Source organism: Strix uralensis, chromosome 24 (genome assembly GCF_047716275.1).
Source record: "Strix uralensis isolate ZFMK-TIS-50842 chromosome 24, bStrUra1, whole genome shotgun sequence".
NCBI classification, from domain to species: Eukaryota; Metazoa; Chordata; class Aves; order Strigiformes; family Strigidae; genus Strix; species Strix uralensis.
In genome coordinates, this window is record NC_133995.1 from 5,073,486 (window position 1) to 5,089,130 (window position 15,645).

General features: G+C 60.6%; 1 protein-coding gene across 1 annotated transcript in view; it reads right to left on the reverse strand.

Annotated features, from left to right (window-relative positions):
* Positions 1–896: 896 nt before the first annotated feature.
* SCUBE3 (signal peptide, CUB domain and EGF like domain containing 3) overlaps positions 897–15,645 on the reverse strand; it is a 36,460-nt gene continuing 21,711 nt past the window's right edge. Inside the window, exons 7-23 of the mRNA XM_074893475.1 lie at positions 15,122–15,169; positions 10,876–10,992; positions 9,135–9,257; positions 7,031–7,147; positions 5,812–5,934; positions 5,124–5,258; positions 4,798–4,890; positions 4,595–4,711; positions 4,350–4,511; positions 3,590–3,793; positions 3,325–3,486; positions 2,891–3,058; positions 2,630–2,791; positions 2,187–2,384; positions 1,568–1,720; positions 1,300–1,379; positions 897–1,118 (exon numbers count right to left, since the gene is read on the reverse strand). Coding sequence (XP_074749576.1) covers positions 969–1,118; positions 1,300–1,379; positions 1,568–1,720; positions 2,187–2,384; positions 2,630–2,791; positions 2,891–3,058; positions 3,325–3,486; positions 3,590–3,793; positions 4,350–4,511; positions 4,595–4,711; positions 4,798–4,890; positions 5,124–5,258; positions 5,812–5,934; positions 7,031–7,147; positions 9,135–9,257; positions 10,876–10,992; positions 15,122–15,169 — 2,312 coding nt within the window. The 3' untranslated portion in view covers positions 897–968. The remainder of the gene's footprint in view (positions 1,119–1,299; positions 1,380–1,567; positions 1,721–2,186; positions 2,385–2,629; positions 2,792–2,890; positions 3,059–3,324; positions 3,487–3,589; positions 3,794–4,349; positions 4,512–4,594; positions 4,712–4,797; positions 4,891–5,123; positions 5,259–5,811; positions 5,935–7,030; positions 7,148–9,134; positions 9,258–10,875; positions 10,993–15,121; positions 15,170–15,645) is intronic.

Genomic DNA, 15,645 nt, shown 5'->3' on the forward strand with positions numbered 1-15,645 from the left:
TTTCTAGTAGAAAAAAAAAAACACTTCCCTCTAAATAATATAAAGAAGACTCAAATGATTGCACTTAATACATATGAAAAAGGTAGAAAGGAGGATATCCTAGTGCACAAACATTTACTCCTGCTCTTCACAAAGCTTGCTTTTCCGAGTTACTCTTTGGCAGAGCTTGTAAGAAAGTCTGGTTTCTTGGCACAAGTGTCTGGGGTGGGGGAAAACAAACAAAAAAAAAAAAAAAAAAACGAACCCGGCTGAAAGTCCTTCTCCTTTGCTCCCTGTTTTCTCCCATGCAGCCAGACATTGTTCTCCGGGAACGTGGCTTGGCTGTGCTTTCCTCCCAGCGCCAGCGCGGCTCTCCGGCGGGACGGCCACGGCAGCCACCATGGTTGCCGTTCGCTGGCGTGCTTTGCCGATCTCTCCTTGAAATTTTCTTTTTAATCAAGTATGCTTTTTAAAATTCTTTTCCCTCAATCTCTGCAAAGCGATGCCGACACCCACGACCCAGGCGCTGCGATAAATGCAGCGTTACCTTCTTGCGCTCCTCTGCGAAAGGGCTCGGTGGGGCTGCAGCCGGCGCCAGCCCCGTGGGCTGGAAGGATGATGACCCCCCCCCCAATGTCCCGGGCTGCTGGTGGCACCAGGGAATGGGGACAGACCTGGGTAAAGGAAACCAAAGGGAGGGCAGAGGGTGGCGAAAGGACCAGTGCTTCGGTTTCCTAAAACGAAGAAGCTGCGTCAGAAGAGAGGAACGGCTTCGCTGGTGGCTGGATGAGACTGGAGCATCCCCCCCCGGCCGGGGGCACGGCTCTGCGGGGAGCAGTGGAGAAATCGCGGGGGGACGTCTGCGGGGTGAGGGGTGGTGGTCCTGCCGGAGCCGAGTGGAGGAAGGAGAAAATCGGAAAGGAGAAGGAAGGGAGAAGAGGGTTTCCTTGGCTGCGGGGCGGCCCGGGGGCGGCGGGGGCATGGGGGGGCTATTTGTAAGGCCGGAGGAAGCTGGAGACTTTGGAGCGGAGGAGTTTGATGAAGGAGCGGGGCAGCATCTCCTTGTGTTTCTCCGTGTACTTGAAGTAGTTCTGGGGGTGTGCCAGCACGTCGAAGAAAGCTTTGATGAGCTTCTTGTCCTATAGGGATGCCAAGCCAGAGGTGGGGGGGGGGTCACCATCCCACCCTATGCTCCCCCTGCCCTGCTCCAAATCGAAGCCATGGGCACAGCCTGGGGGTACACCCGAAGGGAAGGATGCTCCTGCACGCTGGCACCCCCCCGAGCCCCAGGCAGCGAGGATGTGGTGGGGACACGCTCACCTTGAGGATCTCCTGGTGGTTTTCGGAGGCGTAGAGCCTCCCGTCCCGCACGATGTCCTCCACCAGCTGCTCATAGTCCTCTGCAACGCCCAACCGAGAAACACCATCAGGGCACGAGCTGTCACTTGTTCCCAAACCTCTGGTCCCCATCCCTGAGTCCGCTCCCCCCAAATACATGGGAGAGGTGAATTGGGGGTGACCCAGGTACCAAACTGGGCAGGGGGGCACCGGCACGATGGGATGGTGTCCCCCCATGTCCTGTGCTCACCATCATAGGTGACGTAGGGGATCTGGAAGCCCCGGGCACTGTTGGCTTCGCTGGTTTTGAAGTTGATCCACAGTTTCCGAGAGCGGGCAGTGAAGGCGATGGGCCTCTCGTAGGTCTGGCACGTCTCATAGGTGGTGATGGAGGACGGGGAGGCTGCGGGGGAACGGTGAGGGGTCACGTGAAGCCGGAGGCCCATCAGCAGAGCTACCTCCAGGTTTACCATGCTTAAATGCTCAGGGCAAATGGGGGCACCAAGGATGGGGATTGTCTGTGTCCAGCAAGGCTGAGCCCCCTTCAACCCTCACGTTACATACCAGGGATGTTGTTATTCCTTCCTTGCCCTCAAAAGCTCCAAATGGGGCTTTTGACCCCCAAAAAAGAGTGCTGAGACCTGGGTGTGGAACCCAGCCCACGCTCAGCTCATGCACATCCCCCTGATCCAGCAAGACACCGGGGTGGCAGGGCAATGCCGATCCCCCCGTGCACCCAATTCCCAAAAATCCCCTCCTGCCACTGGGGGATGCAGCTTTTTCCCTTCGCACAAGGCAGCTCTGCCAAACCCCAGCCTCTTCCTCCCCCAGCTTCTCCCCTGAGCACCACGGCGCGCTCGGTTACCTACAGTTTTTCCGCATGACCAAGACGTCGCCGCACTCATCCTCGGAGGGGAGGAAGATCTCCGGCACCACGATGAGGATCTTGCGCTTGGGCGGCGGGTTGATGTTCCAGGTACACTCCACGTTGGCGGGGTAATTCCCCGGGTAGTTGGGGGACTCGATGTAGCCCGTGTACTCGCCCAGCTCCCCCCCGCACTGCCGGTCTGCAAGGTATGGAGAGCCAGTTCAACTGGGAACCAGTGCAATGGGCACTGGGATGGCGGGAGTTGACTGGGCAAGGGGGGAAGTGCTCTATTAGCACTGCTCCATGCATCCCCCCATGTCTGCCTGCATGCATAATGCACAGAAATGACCCAAACTCTACTTTAAGAGATTTTTAAATACTTTTGAGGATCCCAATTCACGCCATGCCTGTCCACCCCCCTCCATTGGACCCCAGCTCGCCTACTTTTGCACTGGGACACGGAGGTGGAGCCGTCGAAGTCGGTGGTGGTGTTGCCAGGACAGGCGATGCAGTAATTCTGACGAAAATCGGGCTGGTAGGTGCCCACGGCGCAGCGGATGCAGCGGTGGACGCTCGTGTTGTAGTAGTGCCCAGGGGAGCACTGGACTGGGGGGGGGGCGGGTCAGAGAGGAAAGGGGGCTGCGTCAGCCACTGGCACGGCCCTCGTTGGGTGCCACCACTCGCCAGGGACCGGCTCTGACCTACCTTTGGTGTCACAATCTTGGAAGGAGAGGGCTCCTTCGTGGCGGGTGGTCAGCCCCCCGCCGCAGGGGAAGCAGAGCGCCCGCCCCACCTCGGGCTGGTAGGACCCACGGGGACACGGCTGGCAGGGCTTGAAGCCATCGGCCGAGTGCTGGCCAGGGGGACACTGACCTGCGGGCACAGGCATTGCTCAGTCCTGGCACCTCCAATGCCCAGGGCTCTCCCGCCCCGTGCCCGGCTCCTCTCCCCCCCCCCAGCCTTGGCAGCATCACTATATCCAGAGCAAGTCCCCTCTAAATGACAAACACCCAAAATCGCAACTTCTGGGGATGCTCAGGGCTTTCCCCTCTTCTGGATGGGGGCTGAGGGCTGATGGTTGAGGTTGCAGCCCTGGACAACCCCGAGTGGCTCCCAGCCCCCCTCCGTACGCCCCTTACCCGTGCAGCCGGTGATGTTGGTGGCTCCCACTGGTCCGAACGCGTCCCCGCGGGGACACAGGTCGCAGGAGAGCTGCCCTTCCTTCTCCTGGTAGGTGCCGGCGGGGCAGGGCACACACTGCTCCGTCTGCCCGTGGTAATACGTTCCCTGCGAGCAGCTAACTGAGAGCCGGGGGGGGACGTCAGTGATGCGGCGGGGGGGGCTGTCACCGCCGGGGGGGACACGGCCGGTCCCCCACCCCAGGCACCCCACGATGCTCCTTACCACACTTGCCACCCAGGCGCTGCTGGCCGGGCCCGCAGCTCTCCTGCCGCTCCGGGGCCACGCTCAGCTTCCTCGCCACCTCGTACTCCATCCCCGCGAAGCGGAGCAGGAACCGCTCCTGGTTGATGGATTTCTTCAGGGCTTTGATGGCCGATTTCAGCTTTTTCTCCACTCTCTGTCGCAGGCAGTGCAGGTTGCAGCTGGCTGGGGGTGCAGGGGGGAATGGGGGTGCAGGGGGAAGCAGGGATGCAGTAAGAAGGGAGAGATGGAGAGGGAAACCCAGCAGGATTAAAACCATCTCCCAAATGCTTGGTTGCTGCATGTGACCAGCACATTCCAGTCTGGTGTGGGATGACTACTGGTTCAGTTCTCCTTGCTGCATGGGGATGGCACCATCCCCCTGGTCCCACCACCATCCCTCTGGTCCCACCACCATCCCTTGGTCCCACCACCATCCCCCTTGTCCCACCACCATCCCTCTGGTTCCACCACCACCATCCCCCTGGTCCCATCACCACCATCCCCCTTGTCCCACCACCATCCCCCTTGTCCCACCACCATCTTCCTTGTCCCACCACCATCCCCCTGGTCCCACCACCATCCCCCTTGTCCCACCACCACCATCTCCCTTGTCCCACCACCATCCCTCTGGTCCCACCACCATCACCCTTGTCCCACGACCACCATCTCCCTTGTCCCACCACCATCCCTCTGGTCCTACCACCATCCCTCTGGTCCCACCACCCCTGCCTGCACCCACCTGTGATCTCCTCTGGCTTGATCTCTGCCTCGAACTCCAGCGTGATGCGCGTCACCTCCTTGTTGGAGGAGTTGCGAGCCCGGCGGCCCTTCCCCTTCTTGGACGAGTCGCACTTGAGGTTGACAAAGGCGACCTGGCAGTCGGAGCAAGGTGCCGAACCGCCTGTGTGCAGGAGGGACAAGTCAGCACCCCATCCCTCCTGGGGAGACAGGCATCCTCACCGCCCCCCTGCCATCATGCCTCACCTTGCGCCCCAGCCTTCCCGGCCTCATCCTGCTTGCCCTTGGCCCGCGGGTGCAGGTGACATTTGGCATCCTTGATCTTGAAGGAAGCCTTTTGCTTGATTGGCGCAGCGACAGTCTCTAAAAGAAAAGGCGGGTGCTCAACAACCCCGGCGCAGGGCACCCAGTCGGTGGCGGTGGCCGTGGACACCCTGGGACTCCCTTACCGAGGCACTGCTGGCTGCTGTTGGAGGGTCTCTGCTGGCCACCCTGCCGCAGGACGGGGGTCCCACAGCTCACCGTGTAGCTGCTGTCTGACTCTGCGGGAGGCAGGAATGGCACTCAGGGGATGCCGGAGTGGCTGCCCGTTCCCCACGATGCTCTGCCAGGGTGATGCAGGGAGGCATGGCTGTGCCAAGGGGGGATGATGCCCAGCACCCCGCCGTGGGGATCCTGCATGAGGGACCTTCCCACTCCTCTCCCCCCCAGTTTGGGCCATGCAGGGAGACGGAGACCACCCTGCCCTTGCTGGCAGTGACACCAGTGCTGGTACCTGGCAGAAAGCGGGCCCTGGAGGCGCAGGTGAGGGCACAGCTGTCCTTCTTGCCTGTCTTGTTGCAGGTGAGGGTGGCCCGCGGCGGCACAGAACCTGGCAGGCATTTCACCAGCTCTGAGGGACATGCGCCAGCTGGTGATGACAAGCGGGGACGTCTGTGGCTGACACAGCCCGGGGAGCTGCGAGGAACCCCTGCGCCCTCCCAGGTCACGAGGGGATTCACCGGGGACGAGAGGGTGCCAGAGCATGGATCAGCATCCCACCCCCCCCCAGCTCCTCCTTGGAGATGTGAGATTTGACTGTTGGGATTTCAATTTTTTTAGGGGGGCAGCCTGTCCCCAATGACAGGGAGACAGTTGGGTACCAGGGCACAGCCAGGGCCATGAAAACATCTCCCTTAGGGACATTTGCCAGTGCAAAAGCTCATGGCCAGCCCCAAGCATGGTCAAAAAAGCAACAAGGTGACCAAGGGCAGAGGGAGCAGGGCAACACCTTATGGCACTTCCCATCCAGACCCACGAGATGGCCACGGGGGCCCAACCGAAAGCCTGTCCCAGACCACCGGGACACCCCAAAACCCCCGTGCTCCCCCCGCCCTGACCTTAATCCCAACAGCCCCAAGTGATGGAGGGACCATGGGGCATCGGGATCATCCCCAGCCGTGGTGTGTCCTGCCCCCCCGTACCTATACAGTCCTTTTTGTTCCAGTGCAGCTTGCAGCCGGCAGGACAGGTACACTGGTAGCTGCCGGGCGTGTTGATGCAGCCAAATTTGCAGCCCCCCCGGTTGATGCTGCATTCATCAACATCTGCGGGGAAGGAGGGAGAGGTGGTGGGCAAGGGGCAGCGAGACCCCCACCCCCACCCCGGCTCTGACACTGAATCTCTGTCATTGTCTCAGGGTTGTGATTTTGGACGGATAAATCGCACACCCCGTGCCCAGCTGGAAATGGGGAACGAGGGAAACCCCGACTCTCGGTGTCCCCAAGGGCCGGGCGGTGACGGGTGCAGCCCACCCAGGCTGAGCCCGGCCCGGGCCCTGCGGCGGGCTGGGGAGCTGCGGGGGGCAGCAGACGGAGCCGACATGGAAGCACTTAGCAGCAGAATTCAAAAGGCAGCTGCTCGGCAGCCCTGGCCCCTCTCCCCGCCGTGGGGACCCTCCGCCCCAGCCTGAAATGGGGGGTTGGTCCTCCAGGTCTGGCATGAAGCAGGGCCGGAGGAGGGGAGCGGCCAGGGATAGAGCTGCCCCCCAAACTTCTTGGGAGCATCGGTGGGAGCCAGCAATCCCTCTGCTGCGAGGTCCCACCGAGAGCATCCCGGGGGCCACGCTGGCTCATGCCAGCTGCGTATTTTGGGAGCACGAGGAGGGTCGTCCGCCCTCGCTGGCCGGGCAGTGCCGGAGCACCCAGCCTCGTGCTGCCGTCTCGCCGGGCTGACGGCACCGCTGCCGCGACACGCTCCAGCAACCCCCGCCAAAGTGTGTTTCATCTGCCTCCCTGCTTCCCGGGGCGCCGCACGCCCCCGCCCTTGGGAGCTATCTGCCTTGTGAAACTTAAATCAAACCCTTTTGATGTTTCCCTTCCCACCCCGTCCCAGCTCCCGGCCAAAAACGTCGGGGATTTCTCCCTCTCTCCCGCTGCAGACAAGTCGCAAATTGTTCCTGTCGCTCTGTTTGAAGTTGCAGACACCAGTGTCTGGCTGTGAGCCCCCTCCCTGCCTGGCCCCAGCTCGGGGTATGTGGGGAACCGACCCTCCCCGCAGGCCCTTGGGGTGAGCGGCATCCCCAGGGGTCCCACAGCAACTGTGCCATGGGGCTGCCCCATCCCTGGGTGCCCTGTGTGCCTCCCCGGGACCTGAACTCAGCGGGGTGATGGGCTGCTCCTGCCAGCACCCAGCGAGCCCTACCTCCGCAGTGGGTGAGCCCGTACAGCGTGTAGCCCTTGTTGCAGAGGCATTGGAAGCTGCCAGGGGTGTTGATGCAGAGGTGGTCGCAGGTCCGGTCAAAGGAGCACTCGTCGATGTCTGCAGGAAAGGCAACGGGGAGAGGTGAGGGCTGGCACGGTGGAGGGGTAGCCCCGGGCACAAGGGCTGTCCCCTGCCTGCTCCAATTGCTCCAGCAAGCTGGGGGCTGCATTGGGATGCTGTGGGATACTGCACTGGGGTGCTCTGGCACCCAGCACCAGATTGCTGTGGGGATCCAACACCAAGATGCCCTGGAGATCCTGCACCAGGATGCTCTGGGACCCAGCACTGGATTGCTCTGGGGACCCAGCACTGTAGGACCTAACACCAGGATGCTCTGAGATCCTACACCAGGATGCTTTGGGGACCCTGCACTGGGATGCTCTGGGATCCAGCACGAGGATGCTCTGGAATCCAGCACCGGGATGTTCTGGGGATCCAGCACCAGGATGCTCCAGGACCCTGCACTCCCACCCTAACTGCTCCCTCCTTGTCCACTCCAGCTGCTGCCACACAGGAGCAGCAGCCCACTGCACCAGCATCCTCCCCGCGCCCCCCCCCCCCCCCCCCCCCAAGCTCCTGCAGCTTCTCTGCACCTCAAACGGGGCCAGCACCGTGTCCTTGGCACGGGACAGCTGTGAGAGCCCCGGGCTGCTGCCCGGCCAGGGCTCTGTGCTGTGCCAGGGAGGGATGCTGTGCGGGCAGGTCCTGCCCTGGGGACGGTGCCAGCGATGTCTGCTCGGCCCCGCGGGGCACCTTGCCGGGGCAGGGAGGCCCTGGCTGGGCGGGTGAACCCAACCCGGCGGGTTTGAGCATCATTTCATTGGCTTCATTAAGTTAATTGCCGCGCTCGCGTCAAACTCCCAAGAGCACAGAACCTGGATGGAGATGAAAGCGGTCGCAGCCCCGAAGAATACCAGCCCCCCCCTTCCCCGGCCGCACGCTTTCAGAAGGCAACACTTGGGCTCACACACACCCGTCGTGCTGGCCTCGGCCGTGGGCTGGGGGGGCAGATCCCCGTGCTCCCTCCGGGATGTCCCAGCAACCTGATGGGTCATTTAAACCTGCTGGGTTTAGGTGGGATGTGCAGGAAGATGTTGGGACAGGGAGAAAAAGGTGGGAAAAGCAGCGTGGAGCAGCCAGCTCCCTCTGGAGTGAGCAGGATGCATCTTCCCCCTCCCCTCCTGCCCTCCAACAGATGGAGGAAGAAGGAATCTTTTTGTAAAAGCCACTGAAATCCTTGCTCTGCCTTGACAGCTTGCAAAAACAGTGTGTCCTCGAGCAGGGCACGATCCAGCCCCTGCTGCGGGGCGGCTGGCGGAGGGGGAGAGGCAAGGCAGGACACATCCCGCTGCTCTTCCCATCACCCAGCCCAGGAAAACGGCAGCACTCGAGCGAGGGAAGGAAGCAGCCGGTGTGTCAGTGCGTGTGCTTTAGCAGGGAGCTACAGTCGTGCTGCTGCGGGGTCGCTAGCAAAAACTTTGTGCAATAAAACAGAGAAGTTTGGGAGAAGCCCAGAGGTGCCAGGGTGGGTGCTGAGCTCAGGGTGCCCTCCCAGGACACACGGGAGCTGCTGGGGTCCCCAGTCCCCTGGGTCCGGAGCAGAGCCAGCCCTGGGCTCGGGGTGTGCTCGCTGCTGGCGGGGACGCTCCCTGTGCCCGGGCAGAGCTGTGTCCCAGCCCACGGGGCTGCAGGGAGCGATATGACCGTAATCCCAGCCCTGACTAAGGCTGGAGGATTTCACCTGGCATCTGTCTAATTGCTGGCTTTAACTCTGCCGCGAGAAGAGCCCAGAAATCCCCAACTCAGGAGCAGGGCTGGGACGGCAGCCCAGCTCTGCAGATCAAAGGGCTAAACCCCAGACCAGAACCCAAATCCAACACTAATCCCCCGAAGGATGTAGGCGATCCACAGGAAAGCAAAGAGGAATGAGTAACCGGGCCAGCACTCCTCCAGCAGCAGCTGTGGGAGGGCTGAGAAACACCGGCGGGCTGGGCGAGGAGATGGCCCTGGGCAGAGCAGGGTGCGGGGTCCCACCGCCCCTTACCTTGGCAGTTCCTCTCGTTGATGAGCAGCTTGTAGCCCTTCTTGCAGCTGCACTCGAAGCTGCCCACCGTGTTCCTGCAGATGTGGTCGCAGCCGCCGTTGTTGAGCCGGCACTCGTCGATGTCTGGGGGGGGGACAGGGGACACGCGTCACGCCCCGGTGGGATGCTGGGCTGGGAGAGCGGGGTCCTCCCCTCCAGACCCCCCAGCTCCACCAGGAACCGGTGAAGGGAGGAAACCCTTTGAGCTCTGATGGTCACCGGGGGAACGTGGCTGCTGGCTTTATCTGGGTGCATTTGGGGAGCCAAATGGGGACACTGGGGAAGGCCGGGGCTCCTGGGCTTGGCTCCCCTTGGAAGTTGTGTAAAACATTGAATTTCTGCAGGTCTCAGCATCCCCCAGAGCAAAGCCAGGAGTCACGGTCTCTGAAAGAGCCTCGCAGCTCCAGTCTGCAGAGTCACAGGTTTGGGCTGGGGGCTACTTTGGGGGACAAGGAGCAGCAGGAAGAAAGAGCAAGCCAGGAGGGGAAACCCCCTCCTTCAAAACCAGCCGCTCGACAAAATACTTTTCAACCTTCACCTCTCTGCTTGCCGTCTCCTTCCTGCCATAAGCAAAGCTAAAAATGATGATGTACAATAACTACAAAGAGCCCCAACAACCTGGAATAGGCTGGGACTTGGTTTTTTCGTGGTTTTTGGGGTTTTTTTGGTTTTTTTGTTTTTCTTTTTCCACTAATCACAAAATTTACTGCTAGGAAATGACCTGTAAAATGGAAGGAGACCAGGAAGAGGCAGTCGCCTTCCCCGTCCCTCCATCCCCCAGCTGCCAGGGCTGGGGCAGCAGCTCTGCCTCTCTAGGGCTGGGGCTTTCTTTTTACGACTGCGAGGGAGCGAGCTGTAAACCAGCCCGCAGCCGTAATAAAACCCCCAGACACAGGGGACGTGGCTCCGGGTTATTGCACGTTCCTGGAAACTGCAGAATTGGAGAAGCAGGGGGAAGGGATGCTCTGATAAAATAACAGGGGCAGGGGGTTTCTGGAAGCAGTCAGCAGGTAGACAGGCAGCCGGCAGCGGGACGGGCTTTTCCTTTCAACCGGGGTCAAGTTCCCGGAGCTGCTGAAAGACACAACGCAGGCGCCGACCAGCCCCGGGGTCATGGCGTCCCCTTGCCTGGGGTGGGGGGCAGGTTTGGGGTGGCTGGGGTAACCCGTCTGGACCGCTTCCCTTGCACAGGCAGGTGGGTGGGGATGTCAGTGGCAGTGTGAGGAGACGTGTGGTGTCCCATGGTGTCCTCCCCGAGCGGGACACAGTGCTTGGACCCAGCTGGACAGTCACCACAGAGGGACTCGTGCATCTCAAATTGCCAGAGTGGCCATGGATTTCCAGAACGCCCAGCCCCTACCCATGGGGAAACTGAGGCAGCGGGGTGCAGCGAGGCGGGACTGGACTCTCCAGCCCCACATGCCATCGCCTCTGACTTGACCTGACCCCCATTTTCTCCTCCCCATAGGCTTCCCAGGGGAGCGGGGCTGACCATGTGCCTTTACAAGGCGGCCGAGTTCCCACGCCTGGGGCTGATCCCCATCCCCACCCCATGGACGCAGACACCAAGCAAGCAAATGCTGCAGGCGACGTCAAGCCGAGCTAAAACTGAGCCTTTTGTAAAGGCACCGAGGACACGAAGGGGGTCTGAGGCACCCAAGGGTGAGCAGCAAGCACCCCGGCCCCGCTTGCACCCACCTACCTTTGCACGTCTTCCTGTCGGGCTGGAGCATGAAGCCCATGGGGCAGCTGCAGTGCACGCCCGTGGCCGCGTCGTGGCACTTGCTGTCGCAGCCCCCGTTGTTCACAGCACACGTCTCTGCATGGAGAGGGGAGAGAGCGGCCGGGGTGAGGAACCGGTGTTTAAACCCACCCAGATGTCCCCATGCTACCCCTGGTGTCCCCACACCACCCAAATGTCCACCCAAATTTCCGCTCCAAACCTCCCTGCAGGACCCACTGAAACCGCCCTTGGCTTTTCACGCAGCCATAACAAGGTCACGGAGCCACAAATTAATAAACACCTCAGATACAGAGCACGAGGGCCGGCAGGGGTGAGGCATTAACGCTTGGCCATCCCACAGAATCCCAGAATCATCTAGGTCAGAAAAGCCCTTGAAGCTCCTCCAGTCCAACCATGAACCTCACACTGACCGTTCCCAACTCCACCAGATCCCTCAGCGCTGGGTCAACCCGACTCTTCAACCCCTCCAGGGATGGGGACTCCCCCCCTGCCCTGGGCAGCCCATTCCAACGCCCAACAACCCCTTCTGCAAAGAAATCCTTCCTAAGAGCCAGTCTGACCCTGCCCTGGCGCAGCTTGAGGCCATTCCCTCTTGTCCTGGCGCTGGGTCCTTGGCTCAAGAGACTCCTCCCCCCTCTCTGCACCCTCCTTTCAGGGAGTTGCAGAGGGCCATGAGGTCTCCCCTCAGCCTCCTCTTCTCCAGACTAAACCCCCCCAGTTCCCTCAGCCGCTCCCCATCAGACCTGTGCTCCAGACCCTGCACCAGCTCCGTTGCCCTTCTCTGGACACATCTTTGGAAGATCCCGCAGCATCTTCCACCTCCGCAGATGACCCAGCACTCATTGCCTTCCCATTGCCCCACTGCGCACCTGGGTGCTGCTCCCCAGGGATTTTGGAGGTGAAATAAGGGTGCCTGTGATTCACCCCGGGTTTCAGGCAGCGCTAAGGCAGGAAAAATCACCTGGATATCCCAGTTCATGACATCCAAACCCCTGCACAACCCTCCCGCCTTCCAACAACCTGCTCTTATCTACTGGTGTCGGCGTTGAAGGCAAGGAGGGGAGTGGGGACAGCTTTGTCCCCTCATTAGAGGATGCTTTATTAATTGCAGGCACGGAGCAGAGTGGCACCCGGCCATCCTGGGGAGGATGGGGTGGGGGACACAGGCAGGGACATGCAGGCAAAGCCGCTGCCTGTTGTGAAACAGCTGGGAAAAGCGGAGGTGGCTCGATGGAGGCTCTTCATTCCTGAAACGCGTCGGCTTTTCAGCTGACGGAGGGAAAAGTGGCTCCGTAGGATTAATCCCGCCACGCTCAGCCCCCATGCTGGCACTGGGGCCGCGTGTCCCCCAAAAACAGGGTCTGGTGGAGTCCAGCTTTGGCAGCTCCAACGAGGAGGAACTGAATTTCCAAGTGATAAAGTCTCAGCACTTGCTGTGCAAGACGCAGCCAGAGCCGGGGCTCGTCGGGGTGCCCAGGCTGCGGCTCCCCGGCGTGCAGGTGCACAGCCCCAGTCCCCCAGCGGGATGGTGGGGGGTCCCCGTCCCCTCACTGCCACCGCCACCACTGAGCCACAAAGCCACGGGTGACCCCGCGCCGCCGGTCCCTAACCATCACCCGCCGGCCAGTCCAGTGTCGCGGGCTAATTTGGGAGACGCTTTGTATAATTAGAACACACACACAGAGACAGGCAGCATCAGTGGAAAAAAATCCAATTTAAAAAAAATGCTAATTATTTCAGTATTATCAAAGTCAGCTGTTGCTGGTAGGACTAGAAGGGACACTAATTTAAATGAAGCATTTTCAGCTTGACAGCTTCCCTGTGAGATCAATCCTCAATTTCGGTCCTAACCACCAGAACAATGGTTTGAAGTGCATTAAGTTGTTCACAAAGGATAATAAAATATTCCTTTCAGAAGGCTGGTTGCTTGGATAAATGAGGCATTTGGGCTTCAAGGAACCCAAGATGAAAATGCCTTGAAGAAATTCCTTGGAAAGAGCAAATCCCAGGTCCTCCTGCTCTTTGCGAGCGCCGCATGGGGTGGGAATGACTGAACCATCCAACCATTTGCCGCAGGGTGAGGGAGCTGGGATCGCTCTGTGCTCGTCTTGCTGCTGCTATTTTTATGATGTCCCATAATAAGAGAACAAAAGGGACCATTTTATGAAATTAATAGCCAGCACAATTACAAAACTTAACGGCAAGGGAGGGATTTCTACAGATATTATTCCTCCAGCCAGGTCCTCGCGCTGCACGCAGCCTGGCTGCGCCGGGACTGTCCCCCCCCCGGCTGCGCCGGAGCGAAGAGCGCGGTGAGGGTGACACTGCACTGAAGGGGAGGGAAACTTTCTGGAAGCCTGATGAATTATTTAACGCCAGCCTTTGTTCCAGCAGCTGATGCAGAAGCAGCCCAGGGAGGATTAATTTAACAGGGTCGCCACCGCCGAGATGAGACGATGGGCTCGGCGCGGGCGCTGCTTTTGATGGGATCGAGGAGCCGGAGGAGCGGCTGCACCAGGGAGGACGGGGCTCTCTGGGGAGCACAGTGCCCTGGGCACGCTTCACCGTGCTCACAGCCTCCTCCAGCACCGCGGCACCCACCTCCCCTCCCAGCCCCTTCACACCTTCAGGAATTTCGGCTGAGATGTAAAGCAAGCCCTACCCGCCATCCCATGCAGGATGCGGCCGCTGCCCGGGCGTGCATGGGGTGGGAGCTGAGCCAGCATGGCTGGAGCACCACTGCAAACCCCTTTGCAAAGTGGGGGGACACACACTGTGTCCTAGGCTTGATAAAAGCTTGGAGGGGGCTGCAGGGCTACCTGCGAGGCAGCGGAGGTCGGGCGGTGCGGGGCCTGGCGCTGGAGAGGGGCCCCGGGAGAGCGGCATTGTTCGGCGGTGCCGGCAGCCCGGGGGCTGCTCCCAGCCTGGCGAGAGCCGGCGTGACTCACCCAACCACACAGGGCTTTGGCGAGGGCCTCCATCGCTTGGGGAGGGAGAAGACAAAGCAGCTTGCACACACACACACATACACACACTCTTTCCCACCCTCCTCCATCCCAGCTCCGGTCTCACTTCCCGACCGCCGTGCCACGGAAATCCTTGCCCCTGATTGGCAACCTTCACCGTCCCGGTTGTCACCGGGGACTGACGGGGTCCCTGCCCGTGCCCCCCGCAGTGCCCTGCCTGCACACACTCCAGCTTCACCTCCACCTCCCGGGAAGTGGCAATCGCAGCGGGATTGTGGTCCCACGAGCCTAAGGAGATACTTGCACAGTAATTGGAGGGATTACAGCCGGGTTGGCTGGAGCGCGCTGATGGCACGGAGCTGGGGGTCCCCCCTTCTCCCACCCTTGTGGGAAAGGCTCTGCAGAGCCCCCCAAGAGCCGCGGTCGGTGCTCACCAAGCCACGCACCCACAGCTCCTCCTGGATGTGCCAGGAGTTTGCATGCACCCAGCACATCCATGAACAAGATTCCCCACCACAGACAAGTCGCTGCACCTTCAGACTGCCTCGGTTTCCTTGTTGGCGGAGCAGAGGCGTTGCCTTACCTTCCAGAAGGGCTTAGAGACCCGATGGGGGTTGCAAAGAAATCCTTGGGGAAGCAGCTGTGGCGCCCAGCCCGATAAAGGGTCATTGCAGCTCTGCAATTTGCTGCGGCTCTGGGCTGGGTGCCTCTGAGCGTGGTTGGCAGCTTTGCTGGGCCAAACCCAGGGCACCCCGAATGTCCCTGCACCCACAGAGGGGAGCGTCCATGAGCGGGTGGGCTCGGGAAGGGGTAACTTTGGGAGCACACAGCACAGAGACAGGCACGAGCATCCCCATCACGCAGCTGCCGGCAGCCCACCGCCAGCTCCTCTCGGGCTCGCTTGGTGGCCATGGAGGGGGAAACCATTGCCTCAGCCACTGGAAAGCAGATTATCACCCCCTGCACCGGGCTGGATTGTCCAAAGCACCACGAGAGCCCCCGCCTCATGCAAATGCAGCCAGGGGAGGGTTTCTTTCTCTGTCCCCAAAAGCAAAGTCTGCCTGCAGCCCGAGGCTGGGCTTGCTCTGCGGGGTTTAAAAGCAGCAGCAGGGGACAGGGTTAGTGAGGCATGCGGTTAGCGCGACAGCTCAGCCCCCCGAGCCCGGTTATGATCTCGAGATGAGAGACCGTCTATGGTTAGACCCCTTCGTAGAGATAGAGAGAACAAAAATATTTACCATTAGAAAACGTCTCAAGGATAACGTGTTGCTGGAAGTGTCTCTCCCCTGTTTAACATTATAAAAAAGTGATTTAGAAACAGTGTCCAGCAAGGAGCTCGGTTGGTGTCACATGTCAATGGGTTCATCTTTCCAGCCTGGTGGAAATTGTCCCTATGGGTTTTTTCTCCTCCCACCTCCCAAAAGAACCAAACCCTGAGGTTTGGGTCCAGTGTTACGGCAGCCTCCATCACCCTGTCCAAAGCATCCCGTGTCCCACAGCCTCTCCAAAGCCCCTCTGGTTTCGTGCTCTGCCTCGGGCTGGCTGGAGCCCCATGCGAGAGGGAGGAAGCGCGTTATGAGGAGCGTTAGTGCAGCCCGTTAGTCTGGGAAACTGGGTCCTCGCCCTCACAAAACCAGTGTGTGCTGGGGCGGGTTGCATCCCCGAGAGGAGCTGTATGGACACTATGTGGTCATGGACTTCGGGAAGGTGACTACGTCCCACCGGTGGCACTTGCACCACTTGGATTTAGCAGCCAAGCCAG